This window comes from Trifolium pratense, linkage group LG3 (genome assembly GCF_020283565.1).
Source record: "Trifolium pratense cultivar HEN17-A07 linkage group LG3, ARS_RC_1.1, whole genome shotgun sequence".
NCBI classification, from domain to species: Eukaryota; Viridiplantae; Streptophyta; class Magnoliopsida; order Fabales; family Fabaceae; genus Trifolium; species Trifolium pratense.
Genome location: NC_060061.1, coordinates 44,862,244 through 44,881,178, shown reverse-complemented (window position 1 = coordinate 44,881,178; position 18,935 = coordinate 44,862,244). Strand labels below are relative to the sequence as shown.

General features: G+C 40.7%; 1 protein-coding gene and 1 long non-coding RNA gene across 2 annotated transcripts; both read right to left on the bottom strand.

Moving 5' to 3' along the window:
• Positions 1-13: 13 nt before the first annotated feature.
• On the bottom strand, positions 14-1,909 carry LOC123918886. The gene is made up of 3 exons (XR_006812989.1): positions 1,439-1,909; positions 1,137-1,341; positions 14-237 (listed from the first exon to the last, which is right to left on the bottom strand). It is a non-coding gene; the product is annotated as an uncharacterized LOC123918886 (long non-coding RNA).
• Positions 1,910-5,434: 3,525 nt separating this feature from the next.
• LOC123915201 (protein MAIN-LIKE 1-like) lies at positions 5,435-8,783 on the bottom strand. The gene is made up of 4 exons (XM_045966343.1): positions 8,186-8,783; positions 6,884-7,224; positions 6,087-6,794; positions 5,435-5,989 (listed from the first exon to the last, which is right to left on the bottom strand). Exons 1-4 carry the CDS (start codon positions 8,781-8,783, stop codon positions 5,435-5,437), a joined length of 2,202 nt encoding a protein of 733 aa, XP_045822299.1.
• Between the last annotated feature and the right edge of the window lie 10,152 nt (positions 8,784-18,935).

Genomic DNA, 18,935 nt, shown 5'->3' with positions numbered 1-18,935 from the left:
ACAAAAGTGTACATAACTGAATCGGGAAACATTAAATTTTCATTACATATCGTCTGAATACATAAATAGGATTACAAAAATCTAAGTGATTAATACTAAATTGAGCTAACAACTGGAAACATAAAGAAACTAAATCTAATTCACAATATAAGATAACGTGACGTCAGCTCAACTAGCATAATCCAAGCATCTGAACTTCATGCTTGCAGACCATGATATCTCGATCAACCTATTTATCTGAAATCAAATAAGTGGGGGATGAGACAGTCACTTCCTCTCAGTGGATTCCTACTACCCAATTACTATTGGTGTCTACACTGGGGGCAACTGATGAACCAATGTTCCTTGATCCTGATAGTCAATCTCTAAACATGATTTACATAACATAATTTCATAACATAATACATAAAGGTGTAACACAAATTATTAATCTTGTTCGTTTTATTCATAACAAAGACACTCTGAGGTGAGCCGATCTCAGAGGCCTGACATGTCCGTCTGCGATAATAATGTACATCGACACGGTTGAAGCTCACAATCATAACATGATTGGATTCTAACGAATCTCATAACGTGGTACATAAGTAACCACCATAATTTATTGACTTTCTTGACTTAACTTAATAATCCTGATTGTTATCCTGCCCATGAATTCCCTCCTGGGGTAATACTAACTTGTCCTGATTTCCTGATTATCATGTACCTAACGTGTAATTAACATTCTAATTATTTAATGTACTTACAGTATCCTCAGAAAATATCTAGAAGGGCCAGGGATCTAAAAAGAGTGAAAGCATCGCATTTTAAAAGATTGTGCAGGATACTGATTTGCTGTTCTTGCTTAGCGAGGATACCAATTCAACACTCTGTTTTATATAAACAATGCATAAATTCACCTACAATCCCTCTTTCTAATAGTTGTACACACTATAATGGATTAAATGATTAAAATGGAGAAGAACTTTGGGATTAAGCTCTTCTCATACACTAATTCATCCTAAACCTTAATGTTATCTTACTTTTTATCATACATTGGGGATACTATTATCCTATCTAGACTAATGTTATCATGCATAAATTTTGGGAAAGCTAATGGAGCTAAACTAACTAGAGTTTAAGGCTCTAAGGGAACCCACCTGAGTTGACGCTTGAACAATACAACCGATATTTTAGGAACTCGCCGAAATGCAGAATTTGCAGCAAAAGCAGTTTAAACCGGTAAACAGAATTTTCAGCACAATTTCCATATCAGACCCTCAACTTCAAACTGGTCTCCAAATCTCAATTCTCAGTCAAATTCCACGAATTTGACACCATAACGAAGGTAATTCTGTCAGCTTTCTAGACATGTAAATACCATTAAAATCAAGTTACGGTTTGACAGATACAGATTAATTACTGAACACAGGTCCTACGAAAATTATGCAGAATTTCTTACCTTTCTAATTCTAACTTTCTCCAATTCTGTTTCTACAGCCTTCCATTCATTCCTCAACCAACAATGATTCTTTATAATAACCTCAACTTGATTTTCCAAACATCCACAGTTCGCAATTACTCAATCCACCACATGCAATCAAAGTAAATGAAGAGGTAAACATCTATTCATGTGTGGGGTTAAGATTAAATGTTTGGATTCAACAAGAGAAAACTCATGTATACTTTTGTAAATAAAGAGTGAGTTCCTTACCTTACTTTCTGCACAACAACAACTCAATCCAAGTACTAAGTACTAACAGTTCATGAGGGAAGTGATGACCACCATACATGCAAGTTTTCTCATAGATGATAAAGAAATTGAATTTGGGTTTAGACGCCATGGAAAAGGGTTTGCGGCCAAACATAAAGGAAGAGAGAAATCAAAATGTCTTTTATTTTCATGGGTTGTTGTCTTCACAATCTAACTTCATGATTTATGCAAGAGGTGTTCACATGCAAAAGGCGTGAGAGAGAGAGAGAGAGAGAGAGAGAGAGAGAGAGAGATGTAAAAGGAGTGTCTTTTCTTTACTGAAAATGGGACCTGGATTTCCTACGGTTAAAAATAACACAGTTTGGTGTTGTTTGATATTGTAGCCTCTAGATTGAAACTGTCACATCATCATAAATTGATCTAATGGTTTATATGAAAAATGTGTGTTTACTGTGTGCTATTTTACGGCACCAAATCTTTTTCCCTGAAAATGGATCAATGAATATGAAAGTGGGTTGTCCAAGGGTCTTAGATAGCCACAACAAGATAATTACCCTTCACCTTTACTATTATAACTATTTTGTCATGCTTTCCACTTACTACCAAAATGTACTTGTGTTCTCTAATTATTCATTCATACCTATTCACATATTTCCATTTAGTTTCCAATAATTATCTTTGATTAATATTTCTCCATTAATTAAAGTCGGGATGTTACATTGGTTATGCCCCACCCCCACACCACCTTCTTTTGTACTCTTTTTCTTAAGGGGGTGTAAAGCAATGTTGCATACTATATCTTATATGCATGTCCGTTTGGTTGAGTAGAAAGAAAGTGAGAGGAAAGAAAATTACGGATATCAATGAATGAATTTAGACTAACTTTAGTCCAAGTTTATTCATTGGTTTCCGTAATTTTATTTCCTCCATCTTTCTTTCCACTCAACCAAACAAACGTCTTTTAATCTTTTTTAATAGATTAGTACACCAATTATATCTTGTAAAAATTGAAAACAAACGGTGCAACAACATTATTGTTTTTTACTAAAACATTATATAATGTTCATATTTATTATTTAAAAATGTATTATAAATTTCATGAAAATAAGATATAATGAAGAAAAAACTGTTTTTGTATAAAATAAAGAGTTTCTTTAACAAAATTCTAATAAAATATGTTTCTTACATAATATAAAATAAGATTAAATATTATAAAATTATATTATTTTTTATTTTAATAAAAAATTCAACAAACATTTAAAATGGAAACGAAATATTATTTGATACATATACTAAAACTCACTTTAGTTCTTAACCTAAAAAAGTTTTAACCTACGATCTCCATATTTTTATTATCACGAAAGAGGGATGAGAATGTTTCATTATTGGGAATATGGGCATTTGCCTTGCTACGTGAACACTTCATGAATTTCTTTTTGGCGCTTCTCGTGGTTCTCGCGCTTGGTGCTGTTATTCCACTATTTATGTAATATGTATTAAAAACGAGAAATTCTGTTGAAATTTTGAAAATCATCATCTGATACTTGTCTTGTAGATAGTGTCCACTACTTAAGTAGCGGAGTGATTAATGGTCAAGGCTTCTGCACTAGTCAAAGGCATATCAAGTGCCCAAATTTGATTGGCCACTTGTGCGGCCATGACATGACTTTTGGCCAGTCAGGAGGCACCAGAAACCAATAAAAACCCTCCTCACTCACCTCTTCTCTTCACCTCTCCTTCTTTCTTTTCTTCTGTTTTAAATATTTTCTTCATTTTGTTTAGTCTTGGTTAGTTTTTTGTTTTTTCGTACGTAGACGACCATATAGTCAGTCATCAGTTATTTATATCGTTTATACCAGTGTTCTTTAATCATCATGGTTGGGAATATTATGGTAATCAAGGAGGAACTTTTTGTGGCCAAATTAAGAACTTTATGACTAACGGAACGGGTTGGAGTAGATAAGAGGGTTGTAGGACCGAAAACAAAAGATTTCCCACTTAAGTGTGAGCCTGTTTTAAGAAACTCAGAAGTGAGACTTGTTGGCCAAACTCTTTCACTTAACAGCTGAAAATCAATCAAGGGAAGATTCCATATAGGCTTCTATTGTTATATTAACTTTGAAGTTGAGACACTTGATGTAATTTTTCTGTCTAATATATTTTTTTTGATATTATGTTTTTGCTCCTGTTTCAATTTGTGTTTTCTGTCACAAGTCCGCTACTTTAGTAACGGATACCTGGCAAACAATGTGTTTCCAAGACAAGGATGTTATGTTTCGATAGTAGAACCTTTTCACGACTTATATTTATTAACACGCGAAATTATCGTTACATTAAAACAAGAGCAAAATTTGCTTTTAGTCTATGTAAAGTTTGCAAATTTGGTTTTGGTCCCTAAAAAAAATCTTTCCGTTTCACCCCAATAAAATTTAGGGTCATGCTAACTAGTGCCCCCGGGGCACTAGTTAAGGATACAAAAAAAGCAATTTTTGCATTGGAAATGACACTTTTTATACTTTACAAACATTGACTACACAAGTTTCAATGTAATTTTACTATATTTAGTATCCTTAACTAGTGCCCCGGGACACTAGTTAGCATTTTCCTAAAATTTAAACCCCATATGTTTTCATCCTTAATAAGATATGTCACCATTTTAGAATGTGATGTGGCATGGGTTTGAGGTGATGTGGTATCTGACACGTGGATTAGTTGATTGAATCAGCAAAAAAACAAAAAAAGACCGATGTAGCAATTGCAATGTTTCCATCTTCTTCCTCTTCTTCTCGCATCGCAGCAGCAACCCCAATACTTCATCTATAGGATTTTTCTTGCTTACAAATGCATCTTTTTTAGACTTTTTTTTGCTACAGGTTTTGCACATGCATGCTTCTTTACAACAGGACTTAGAGATGCATTCGTTGTTTTTTTTTTTAGACGAACCAAGCATTAGGATGAACACGAAGGAGAAAAACGAGTCAACCAAAATATGAAAACAAAGGAGAAAGATGACGAAAACGTACAGGTGTATTCATCGAAAACACACACAAACGTAGAATCTCTTCTTCTTCGTCTGGTCGCGAGTTCAGTGTTGTTGTTCTACTTCAATGGTATTTTGTGAAATGTTGAGAAATGGTTTGAAAGATGAAAGGTTTCTATCTTTCTGTCCCTCTCTCTCTCAAAATGTTTTCCCCCCTTTTGATTTTAGTCCCGTAAAAATCTCTTTTTGTTTACTTTGAATTTTAATGAGTCACTTATGTCACTGAACCCATGCGAAGTCTTGATCTAAAATGGTGACAAATCTCATTAAGGATGAAAACCTATTGGTTTAAATTTTACAGGGACAAAAAAGGATTTGTTATTTTAGGATATAGTTTAAATTGGCTAAAATTACCTAAAAGCATATTTTCCCCTTGAAACAATAAAATAAGGTGGTATACAATTAACACCAATATATTAACATAACAAAAGTAACCTACAATTATTTAAATATTATCATAATACCAATATTATCCAAACAAAAAATATCATAAAATTACAAATATCAACTGGACTACTGAGCAACAGCCCCCCTCCAACACCCCTCTTTCGGTAACAAAATGCATAATTTAGAACCGAATACATTTCAGCCACAACAACCCTAACACGTGAGCCCTCCGTTAATTCCCCACTCCTTAACAGTGAAGCCGCAAACTGTAGGAACCCACTATTAGCAATGACCATGTCAGAAGCAATTGAGCCATCTCAGTGAGCATCCTCCTCTATAAGGGCCTCCATCTCAAATGGCCTAGGTGGATCTCCTGGTGGCAGAGGAATCATGTAGGGATGTGAGATCCGGAAATACCACCTCATGTACCCAGGTGCAACGTTCCACGAATGTAAAGGAAGATCGCCTCTCTCCTCTGGAGTCAATACCCAGTCCATATATTGGGCGTACTGTTGGGAAATCTGTAGCCGAGGAGTGAGCGGATTTGCAGAATGAGATGGATGGCGAGGAATGGTCTGCACACGACCGAACTGACGAAGGACTCGCTCAGGCAGGTACCTCACAATCATCGGTCCACATCTAATCCAGCCGGAGTAGAAGGAGATCTCCTCGAATGGTCGTGTCACCCGGTGGTTGTCATATGGGTTCCAATGAATATCAAATGTCAACATTCGGTCAAGCGCCGATCTATATCCCTCTACATTATTTTGTCCTTTTTTTGGAAGAAATTTATTTGCAGCGGGTTGTGCTTCAATGTACCTCTCATTCTCAACTTGTCCGCATAAACTCGGGAAGTGCTGAATTATCCAAGCCTTGAGGTAACAATTATTAATAATTAACTAAGTAAGTAACAATTACATAAAAATCATTTATTAACAATTAACTAGAGAATTATATTAATTTGGTTACCTGAAGTAGTGTCATATAACCTGCAACAATCTTCACCTTTGGTACGGTGGCAGCACTAAGACCTTTGTACAGGTGTGTCAATGCAGCAGCACCCCAAGCATAGTTGTCCACTATCTCAAGGTTCTTGAAGTACTTGAGATATGTGAGTTGGACAGTATTCTTGCTCGTGTCGGCAAAAATAGTCCAGCCAACCAGGATGAGCAAATAAACCCTAATGGCGAAGTCCTGGAACTTGTTGGCCTCCTCAAGATTCGACTCCTTAGTATAATCAGCCACACTCTGCACATGACTTGCAAAAAGCTCCTTCAAATAGGTTATCTTCGCATGGGCCCCTTTGGTGACTCTGACCTGCGTCTTAGCATCAAATGGTTTCGCTCCAAGAAGAGACACCATCATCATAGCAACTTCATCTTTGTTCAAGGTGTTATTGTGGTCTAACAGACTCCCCTCAATGGGGAGATGCAGCAGACAAGACACGTCATCTAGTGTCACTGTAATTTCCCCTGCCGGTAGGTGAAAGCTTGAGGTCTCCTCGTGCCACCTCTCAACAAAGGCACTGATCAAGGCTGGATCAAGAAACTCGTAACCGGTGGTGGATAGGTATGCCAATCCTGTGCGCGCCATTTTGATATGAAACCAATCTTCGTCAGGAGTATCAAACTTTTGGACCTTTCTCCCGTGGCTGACAACGGTGAGAACTTCACGAACCTACAAAGAAAAAAAAATACAAATAGAATTATAAAGAATCAAACAACAACAAAAATTATCAAATTGTAAAAATTAAATTTGTAACTTACCTGACCGTCAAATATATGTCGGGCAATATGGCTCGCGTACAAGGAGAGCACACCTTTGTCTGACGGCCCTCCTGGAAATTCAGTCGGCTCAGGCTCAGGGTATGTAAAGGTCGCGGCATTAATCTTCGCCACCTGAACCACCCGCTCATCCTCCTCATCCCTACCAGCATCCATCAAATTTTCATCCTCCTCCTTTTCATCAACCTCAGGTTGACGTTGAACAAGCCAAACACTTTGACCACCCTCCTTTTGGCGTGTTATTTCCCTTTCCCGCCATGAAGACGCGGTGGTAGATGAACCTCTCTTTCCTCTAACACGCTTCAAAGGGGGTTCCTCCATATCTGAACCATAACAATTTTAAAAACATCAGAACGATTTCAATAAGTTAAGAAAAAATATCAAATAACATCAGAACAATAATTTCAAAACAAATATGAAACAATAGAACAATTTCAATAACTTAAGTAGTGGATTATACCAGTTACAAAAACAAACATAGAAAAATCAAATCAAATCAACCAAATGCGAACAAATGTGTACTAACCTCTTGTTCGAAGTTAGTTTAGAGTAGATTTCGACCATAAAAGATAATAGAAGTTTCGTGTAAAAGAAACTCAACAAACTTAAAAGAGTGATGGAGTTGTTAGGATCGCAAGCAGTGGTTAGCAAATATCGTGAATATACGTAGATGACAAAGAAGATTACTTGGTGGTTAGATTCCGTATGCACTGATTATGTATGCATGTACATTTTTTATTTTTATACTTAGTTTGCACTATGTCACTAGTAAACATGAAATGAGTGCATCAGAATCATGCTTATGCAGAAAGTGACTTGTTGCCTTTTATTAAGTGGCTTTTAGTTTAAATTTCTAATTAACGACATAATTCTAAGGGCTAATTTGATATCTACTTGTAAATATATGAGTATAAATATTCAGGGATCAATTAGATTATAAGTTTAAAAATTTAGGGACCAATTTGACATAGCTGTTTTACAGAAATAGTGAAATTTTTTGACATTTGAATTTCAAAATCCTTCAAATTGGTTCTGGATGTGTTTGTTGACGTGAAAGGATGCCTAAGCGGTTAACGACCACGTCAGCACCGTTAACTATCCAACTTGACCGAGGGACTAATTTGTTGTAACACTCACAAATTCAAGAACCTTTTAGCTATTTTGAAAAATTCAGGGACAAATTTGATTGACGATTAAAAATTCAGAGACGAATTTGCTTGTTTACTCATGCAATATTGTATACAAAATTATCAAACAAGCTTTTAAAAATTAGAATCTTCATACCTGAAGCACCTAGACCATCTTTTTTGCTTTGCTCATCAAGTACCCCTTGCTTCGCTTTCATCAAAACCCTAACATTTTCACCAGTTTTTTCAGCATCAGCACTAGCAGCAGCACCATCACCAACAACGCGATTCTTCACTGCATCACCATCACTTTCAAACTCTATTCCACATTTCTCAACATTACCACTCTCCTTCAACACCTCATTCATTCCCATTTCATCAACAGGACTAGCAACACCATCACCAACAAGGCGATCTTTCGCCGCAACAACAACATCACCCCTTTCATTACCTTTCTTCATCAACACCTTCTTATTCATTTCTTCTTGAATCCTCTCCAGCTTGAACTCAACGGTAACCCTTTCCAACATCTCAAATTTCATTCTCTCTTCTAACAACTCCATTTCTCTCTTCTTCTCTTCAATCTCTTCCTTCAACATTTCTTCTCTAGAAACTAGGGTTTTCTCAACTAAATCAAAATCACTTTTTATGAACGTGCCTTTGAGCTTCGAAAATAGCTCGGAAATGCTCATGGTGTTCAAGTTGCTCCGGTTTCGCCAACAGTAATCGGGTTCATATTTAGATCGCGGTTCCATGATCGTGAAGCAAGGGTTGAAGCGAAAGGTGGTAATGGTACTGAGAAATGAGAGGGAAATTGGGAATGGGAAGAAAAAAATCGGAAAAGTGAGTAAGTACAAAATGTGACGTCGATTAATATTGTTACCAAGCAACGGAACAAAATGAGTAGTCAAAGATTTTTATTTATTTTTTGGTAAGATTAAAGATTTTTCTTTTTAAGAGTAAATAAAATATTTATTTTTTAAAAAAGAGAAAAAAAATAAAAAATTACTATTTTAGAAAGGATTTTTCTCAATAAAGTTTGAAATATCAGTTATCTAGATTCATTGAATTATTTTTTTTTTATACAGATTCATTGAATTATTGTTGTATTTAGTTTAACTTATTGACCAAATATAATAGTATTTATTCAATAAATTTGTTTATATAGAAAGTGTGTGCATTTAGAATAATTCTACAAAAAGTAAATTCTAAAATTTTCTTTTTCTAACAAAAAGTAATAAATGGAACACTATTGATGACACTGCTCTTTTTATTTTTATTATTTTTTGGAACTCTTACCATTATTTTATTTTTTCTAATAAAATACTTGTACATTCATACAACTTTACTGATATTTTCACTTCATAAATAATGTTGATGTTATATGCAATCGATATTATAAAAAGTAATAAGGCACTTATTGAATTTCAAAGAAAGGGTGTGTTTGGTTCCAGGTTCAATGCAATTTGATGCACGGTTCAACTTATGGGTGCACGTGGGTTAGGTTGGGTCGAATTTGGCCTTACCTTTTTTTGTTTATTTTTGAAAACTCAGTATTTGGCCTAACCTGTTACCCAATCTGTACAATATTTATTGGGTTGGATTCATTCATCATTAAACCTGCTTTTTCAATATATCATGTTCAAACCGGACCAACCCGTTATTAACGGGTCACGGATTGTTCATAAAATTAAAAATAATTTTTTGATAAAAAAGATTACATTTTTTAAAGAAATCTAAATTTTTTTTAATACAATTCAACACAATTGTGACACATTTTTTACACTTAAATTGTATAAAACACACTTATTTAATTTAAAATAAAAATTCATACATAGCCATAACATTGATGAAGTTGGAACTTAGGATTTATGAGAAGAAGAAGAAGAACTATTGAGGGATTTATGAGAAATTGTCAGGTTTAAATGATTAAGGAATTGAGAAAGTTTGATAAACTAGTAGTAATAACAAATGATGAGACCTTTCAATTCTATACAATTATGATTTTTGTATATAAAATAATACTAATAATAATAATAATAACAATAATAATTTGCATAAAAAACAACAACAACAACAACAACAACAATAATAATAATAATAATAATAATAATAATAATAACAATAATAAAAAAAATAATAACAATAAGGATTTTTTATTTTTTTATTTAATACTAAAAAATCAAACTTTTTTTTGTGAAGTAAAAAAAATTAAACTTAAATATGACTATTACTAACTTACTAATAAATGCTTTGTAAAAAAAAGTTACTAATTGAACTGGTTGCTCAGAAGGGATGTGAGCTGACAACGTCGAATTCTGAACGGTGATGTCTCAGCTAGCGGTAGAGTATCGATGATGGTGGTAAGCTTGACGATTCCGGCCTTTGTATTGGAAGGGAAATGGTACCTGCAATCATGTTGGCACTCCGACGCTCAAGTCAGTATATGAAAGAGGTTCTAAAATAGTGTAAATGGAGGTGTAGAATGTCATACCTAGGGATTGATGTATGAACATATTTATATGGGAGAATATTAGGGCTTACAATACCGTGGGGTCCTTTCGTACGGGCAATTGAGGACGGTTATAAGCTCTTCACCTTTAGTTCATGCCCGTTTGTGTCCTTTCTGTGGTCGTTTGCCACACGCATAGTTTTGTCCTATTTCGATGGGCCTTCTCGTAAGCTGGGCTTTAGCCGATCCATAACACTAATAAATTAAACTTAGTGTCTAACTTTACTAAACTTAGTTACACTAGTTACTAATAAAAAGTTAGTAAAAATTACCATGTATTAAAAAATATTACTAAGTTTTAAAGTGTAAATAAAAAATATTATTTTAAATTAAAATTACATTACTTATTTGGTTCGCTGAGTAGTCTCTGACTTTATTACTTGGATGAACACTAGAATTGAATCAACACTTCCTAAATAAAAATTGTAAGATTGTACCCAAAAAAAAAATTGTAAGAAAATAGTATTGAAATATATACATATTTTATTTAAATAATAAATCAATAAGCTAAACTTTTTCAAAATTTAAATGTATAAGCACTTACAAGTTTTTAGATGGAGAAATGAAAAAAAATTGAGAGTAAGTTTGAAAGATATAGAAGTGTGAGAGAAGTTTGAAAATTTTAGAGAGAAGTCAGAGAAAATTTAGAGAGAATGAATATATGAAATGAATTTGAAGTGGGATGAATATAGAGAAAGAGGGAGAAGCTAGTCATTTTAATTTTTGAGACATTTATTGGTGGCCAATGACTGCCAGGAAGTGTTCAACGGTCAAGACTAGTTGATGGGCCTGGAAAATTGTTGGCAGCCCAAACCGACAAGAAGTGATATGCTCACTTTCTTGATGTTTTCTCTTCCCACCCCCCATGAATCTTTTATTCCCCTTGAATTTTCAATTTTGCCCTTGAAAAAACTTCGGTTCGTAGAAACCGAAATTTTTTTTTGCCTTGAAAACAAATTTCGGTTTCTAAAAACCGAAATTTACTCTGAATTTGCACTAGAAAAAATTTGGTTTCTGAGAACCGAATTTTTCTGCAAGGGCAAAATTGGAATATTGGGGGTATAAAAGATTCATGGGAGGGGGGAAGAGAAAACATCTGGCGGTCCACTTTCTTTTTAATCCCGCTTTTTTAAATAAAAGAAATCGTTCCACTTATTGGCGGTCCACAACTACCTAGAAGTCTCCTTCAAAAAAAAAAAACTACCTAGAAGTCCTGGTCAATTTTTTTTCAAACGAGCATCATTTGTTGGCGGCCCCTAGCCATCAAGAAGTTCTTTTAAACTTAAATTTTAATTGCAATATATTTATTGACGATTTTTCTAACTTGTTGAGGGCTTTTAGCTCCCAACAATATTAATTAACAAAATGAGATTTTCTTGTGGTGATATTATTACAATATTCCTATCAACACAGTTATATGCACAGAGTCATATATGTTCCTCTTTAAATAATTGATTAAGGTTGTATTTTTTATCAATACAATTGATTATTAAATATTGCAATCACTATATTAAGAATCATAGAATCTGTTCTGGACTGGGCCAAGGGCTGACCCAATCCCTTATGCCCGACATTTGGGGCACAACCCAATAAGGGGAGACTTCCTCGACACGTCAGCCAATGACGTGTCCTGCTCGACGTGTCCTGCTCATACATCCGCGCACGTTGATCCACTCCCGTGTAGCTTAACAGCTAAGCAGCACATTTAACACGTGCTCCTTTATCCAACCACATCCGTCATTGAGCCTATCCCTTACCCGCGAATAGCGGAACGGCTCCAACCAAGATAGAGGCGAATAACGGCCTTCCCCTACGATACGGGGACTATCTTGGCGGTTGGGTCTATTGGGCCGGTTATCCCAGCCCAATAGACCAACCTTTGGCCCAGCGCTGGGGGCACTATATAAGCTCTCCTAGACAGGAGAGCCAGGTATTCTGAATCATTCTATACCATACTTTCTCTCTCTTCTCTTGTATCTCTCTTGTTCTCTTTGCTGACTTAGGCATCGGAGCACCTGCAGGTACAAACCCCCCCTTCGGTGTGGAAGCTTGCTCAACGGACCGGCCTCAACCTTTCTGATCAACAGGTTAGATCAGTGGCGCCGTCTGTGGGAACCTGAGTTCTTCCCCTTCTTTAATCTTTCCTAAAGAAACAAAGATCAAAACCGATTCTCTCAACAACTTTCACCATGGCTAGTTCATCACAGCAACTCAACACCGATACCGGCGACGAGAACGTGCTCAACGTTCCACCCTCTCCGCCGCCGCAACAAAACACCGTCCTATCACTGGTGCGTGACGATACCACCGTAGCACGCGGTCCAGAAACCGACCCCCGCGACGGACGGGAAACCTCACTTTCCTCCGATGAGGAGGACGTTGAGGTCCTAACCGATCGTCGGATGGGCAAACGCCCACAGTTCAAGCAAGAAACTCCGGCAAACAACGCTGGACAGCCCGCCATCTTGGCCAATTCCGAGATCACGGCCTTGATCGCTGCTCTGAAACAAACAACGGAGGCCATGCAGGCTCAAGGTCGTCGACTAGACGAACAAAGTGAAAGAATCGCCGCGCTGGAAAGAGGCCGGCGCCGCAGAAAGACTAACTCTCCCCCGCGGAGACACCAAGCTGATCCTTCCCCTCCCCGTCCGGCGGCCGTCAAACATCGACGCCCCGACCTAGAGAGGGTCGAAGTTACTCCTCGGAAGAAAGATCGTACTCCTCCTCATCGCGAGGGTAGGTCCTCCCCGGGCAAGAAAGGGAAACACGAAGCTCCGCGCCGCCATTCACCTCAAGGGTTGGCGATGATGGCCAAGCACGGCGCGTCGGGCAGCTACCGTCCTCGCAAATCTCGCAGTCCAACGCCCATGCCCGGCGATTATTCTCCCCGGTCGTCCGAGGACCATTCTCCCAACGGGAGTGACGAGGGTGATCCCCGATGCCCCCTGTCCGCAGACATTCTGAGGAAGCGTGTTCCAAAGGGCTTCGAGAGACCTCCTACGCTCCCCGCGTACGATGGTTTGACCGACCCCGACGATCACATAGCTAATGTCAACGCTAACCTGGATTTCAGGAATATTAGCGGTGCCATCAGGTGCAGACTTTTTCCGACCACGCTAAGGAAGGGAGCGATGGCATGGTACCAAAGCCTGCCCCCTCAATCTATCTACTCGTGGAAAGACCTTACAGACCAGTTCTGCAGACACTTCACTGTTTCCCGCAAGCACCCAAAAACTGTGCACGCCTTGGAGGCTATATACCAAGCCGAGGATGAAACTCTCCGCAATTTCGTCGAGAGGTTCAATAAAGAGGCTGTGCAAGTCGAGACGTCCGACGACATGAAGAAGTACTTGCTGCAGAGGGGCCTTCGCCCGGGCAGCGATTTTGCCAAAGCCGTTGGCATAGAAAAACCACCCACCTGGGACGACCTCCTCCTAAAAGCTCAAAAATACATTGAGTACGAAGAAATCCAGGCAGCTGATGTCGCCCGCCTTGCCCGACCTGGAAGCAGCCACCCTGCCCGTGAGTCCTCCCATAGGAGCGATGATAGGGGCGGCGATAGGGGACACGATAGAGGCGGCGATCGGGGTGGCGAGAGGGGCAGAGACAGAAGGAGAGGCGAAAGACGAGAGCCTCGTGGCCCTCCAAGCACATTCGCCACCTACACCCCCCTCGTCAAATCACGGGGAGAGATATTCGCTGAAGTTCACATCTCTGAGTTCGACAGAGCAAATGTGAAGCAACCAAAGCCAACCCCCCTGAAGCCCGGCCAAGACAGAAATAGGTATTGCAGATACCACAAGAGTTATGGTCACAGGACCGACGACTGCATCCAACTGAAGGATGCTATTGAAAACATGATCAGAAGCGGACAACTAAGACAGTTCGTGAAAAGAAACAATGATCCTCGACCAGAAACCGCGGAGACTCGCGCGGTCGAGGAAGTACCTCCACAGCCAGCCGGGCAGAAAAACGCCAAGCAAATAGCTATGAGCGTATTCCGGCCAGAAGATTTTGCTATCCCCAGCGGTTTTGGGGACACCTATACTGGTCCTACGCTTAGCACGTGGGAGTATTTCACAGACTCATTCGTCATATCCGGCGGTCATATGGACAAGCACACCGTCGGATCAATAAAAAGAAAATTCGAGGATCTCATCAACACGTCCTCGAATATGAACGCAACGCTGGACAAAGCGAAGGGGCGATCAATGCCTTTAGCCTTCTATCGAGAAGAGCTGCCCGGTGGGACAGCCAATTTCCAAATTCCCCTCCTCGTCCGGGCAGACATGGCCAACATGGACGTCCGTCGGGTCCTCATCGATCCGGGGAGCTCCTGCGACATTATGTACGCCAGTTTGTTCAGGACCTTACAGCTGGACGAGACACACCTCACCCCGTACTTGGGCTCAGATCTCACAGTATTCAACAGGGCAACCACTAGGCCTTGGGGCTATGTCGACCTCATAGTCACTTTCGGCTCCGAGGAAACTGCCAAGTCGATCAGGGTAAAATTTTTGGTCGTAGACTGCCCCTGCCTCTACCAGTGCATCATCGGCAGGACGGCCATAGCAGACCTGATCGCTGTCCCCTCTACCGCCCACCTGAAGATGAAGTATTACACTCATAAGGGGCAGGTTGCTACTCTACACGGGGACATTGAAGCCGCGAGGAGGTGCTTTGACGCAGCATCCAAAGGCAACAATTTCATTGGTAAAGCTCCTGAACCAAAGAAGCCAAAGCCTTCCTCGGAAACACCACCAAAGCCATCCCCGGAAGCACCACCAAGTATGCCCGGTCCAAGTGTGAGCTCTGTTGATCTTGACAGCCGCACCTCCAAGAAACAACATAAGGAGGAGAAAAAGCTGAGGAAGGAGGAGAAGGAGGACGATGAGGCGAGCAAAGAGCATTATCGCCCCATTCCAGATGGAGACTTTGAGATAGTCCAGTTTGGCGAGGATCCAGAAAAAGGAGTCAAGATTGGGACAGGGCTCCCCGAATTGGCGAGGAAGCAGCTGAAAGCCTGCCTTAGAGAAAATGCTGATTTGTTCGCATGGCACGCTGCCGACATGCCCGGGCTGGATCCAAACATCGCTTGTCATCAACTTACTGTCGACCCACTTGCTAGTGCCGTAGTGCAACGTAGGCGTAGGCAGTCTCCCGAAAAAGCGGAGGCTGCTGAAAAAGCTGTAAAAGACCTCCTAGAGGCAAATTTTATTTCTGAAGCCAGATACACTACCTGGTTGTCTAACGTTGTACTTGTGAAAAAATCTAATGGAAAATGGAGAATGTGTGTGGACTATACCGATCTCAATAGGGCTTGCCCTAAAGATTCTTATCCTTTACCTTGCATTGATAAACTAGTCGATAATTCTTCTGGCTTTAAATTATTGTCTTTTATGGATGCATATTCAGGATACAACCAAATCCCAATGGCTGTGGCCGACAGGGGAAAAACAGCTTTCATGACCGAGTCGGGCAACTATTACTACAACGTAATGCCCTTCGGTCTAAAAAACGCTGGTGCTACATACCAACGGATGATGAACAAAGTATTCCGGGGAGAAATAGGCGACATGCTCGAAGTCTACATGGACGACATGATCGTAAAATCCCATGAGGAAATCGACCATACCGCCCACTTACGTAAGGTCTTCGAGCAGGCCAGAAAACACAACATGCGATTCAACCCAGAAAAGTGCACCTTCGGGGTACGAGCAGGAAAGTTCCTCGGATTCTACCTAACAGAACGAGGAATCGAAGCCAACCCCGACAAATGTCGTGCCTTTACGGAGCTCCCAACTCCGAACAACAAGAAATCCATACAAACCCTGAACGGAATGCTGACCTCATTGTCTCTCTTCGTAGCAAAATCTGCTCAACACGCATTACCGCTTTTCAAATTACTAAGGAAAGAGGCTGTGTTCGAATGGACGGGCGAGTGCGAGCAGGCCCTCCAACATCTTAAGAAGGCCCTGTCCGAACCCCCAGTCCTCTCACGCCCGGATGTCTAGGAAGTGTTATACATCTACCTCTCCGTCGCATCTGAGGCCGTCAGCGCAGCCCTTGTCCGTGAAACAACACAAGGACAAAAACCAGTGTACTTTACAAGCAAGGCTCTCCAGGGGCCCGAACTCAGATATACACAAATCGAGAAGGTGGCCCTTGCCTTGATTAACGCAGCAAGAAGACTACGTCACTACTTCCTAGCACACACAATCGTAGTCCGAACCGACCAACCAATCAAGTCATTGCTTGGTCGGCCAGATATGGCGGGCAGGATGCTCAAATGGTCCCTCGATATTTCCGAATTCGACATTCGTTACGAAAGCAGAAAAGCACTAAAATCACAAGTCTTAGCAGACTTCGTGGCCGAAATGACGAGTCCATCCTCCACGACAAGCGAGGCAGACAAATGGACAATATTCGTCGACGGAGCATCGAGCGCCACGGGAGCAGGAGCAGGAATTATCCTGGAAAACGAAAACGGGATCATCATCGAGGTATCCCTAGCACTATCCTTCCCGACATCGAACAACCAGGCAGAGTACGAAGCCTTCCTAGCAGGCCTACGGTTGGCCGAGGACATGGAGGCAAAAGAAATTAAAATCTTCACAGATTCACAACTTGTTGCCTCACAAGTTTTAGGAGAGTATCAAGCCAAAAATGATAACCTCTCCGAGTATTTAGCTTTAGTGAAGGAAAAAATCACTAAGTTCCAATCCGTGGAAGTGCAACACGTTCCACGCGAGCACAACAAACGGGCAGACATCCTGTCCAAACTGGCGAGCACAAAAAAGAAAGGCGGAAACAAATCCGTCATTCAAGAAATACTCCCTCGACCAAGCATCGAGAAGACGACCAACGTCCTCGACATCAATGTCATTGGCGACAAAAATTGCTGGATGACCCCCGTTTACAACTTCCTCGCGAACGGAACCCTCCCCGACGATCAGAAAGAAGCTGCAATAATAAGACGTCGAGCATGCGCATATGTCATCCTCGACGGAAAGTTATACAGACGAGGGTTCTCAATCCCGCTCTTAAAATGTGTCGACGAGGAAACAGTCGACTACATCCTGCGCGAGGTACACGAGGGGATCAATGCCCAGCACCTGGGAGGAAGATCGCTGGCCAGGAAAGCTCTTCGAGCAGGATATTACTGGCCCACCATGCAGCAAGACGCTAAGGACCATGTGAAAAAATGCGACAAATGTCAACGACATGGGGACATACACCTGGCTCCTCCCCACGAACTCAAATCTTTGTCGTCACCATGGCCCTTCGCTTGGTGGGGCATGGACATACTTGGCCCCTTCACAAAGGGACTCCACCAAAATAAATTTCTAATAGTCGCCGTGGACTACTTCACCAAGTGGGTAGAGGCAGAACCCCTCTCCGACATAACGTCGTTCAGGATACTCCGTTTCTTCAAACGCGATGTACTCTGCCGATTTGGGATACCACAAGCCGTCGTCACGGACAACGGGACACAATTCACGGACAAAGGATTCCAAGACTTCCTCGCTGCCCTGGGGACCAAACAACATTTCACTTCCGTGGAACATCCCCAAACTAACGGGCAAGCCGAGGCCGCCAACAGAGTAATCCTGCGCGGCCTACGACGAAGATTGGACCAGAATAAAAAGAAATGGGTTGAGGAGCTTGAAAGCGTCCTTTGGGCCTATCGCACAACACCACACTCCACGACCGGGGAGACTCCATTTCGAATGGTATACGGAACAGAAGCAGTCATCCCCGTGGAAGTGGGCGAGCCATCTCGTCGAACCGAGCAACCGCTCGAAGAAGAAATGAACGACGAAGCTCTCCGTGAAGAGCTTGATCTCGTCGAAGAGATCCGAACGGGGGCATCCCTTCGGGAAGCCACCCTTAAACAAAAAATAGCTGCCCGACATGACGTCAAAGTCATCAAAAGAGAATTTGAAGTGGGCAGCCTCGTCTTAAGACGAAATGCTAAGGACTCCCAGGATGGTAAATTGGCGGCCAACTGGGAAGGACCATATCGCGTCATTGACAAAACAGAAAATGGCGCGTATTATCTCGAGGATCTTCGAGGAAAGAAACTCTCTCGACCTTGGAACGCCCAAAAATTAAAACAATATTATAGCTAAGTTATTGCCAAAATAAAAAACACTTCTAAAAGGCTGCTCGGATCCTCTAGCAACGAGCTCGACACCTCGACAACGGAAAGCACGCGGGCACACGTGTTTGATCCAATAATTGAAAAGGAGATACTCTGGCTCAGGAAGGGCAGAGCGTCTCCCCGACGAGGATGACCTTTGAGACAAGCTCCTCGTCTTCGTGCCAAGGCTTAACGCCCAGCTCGCGATGGGAAGTTCAAGCCGCGGGGGCGGGCACAACAACGTGTCGGCCT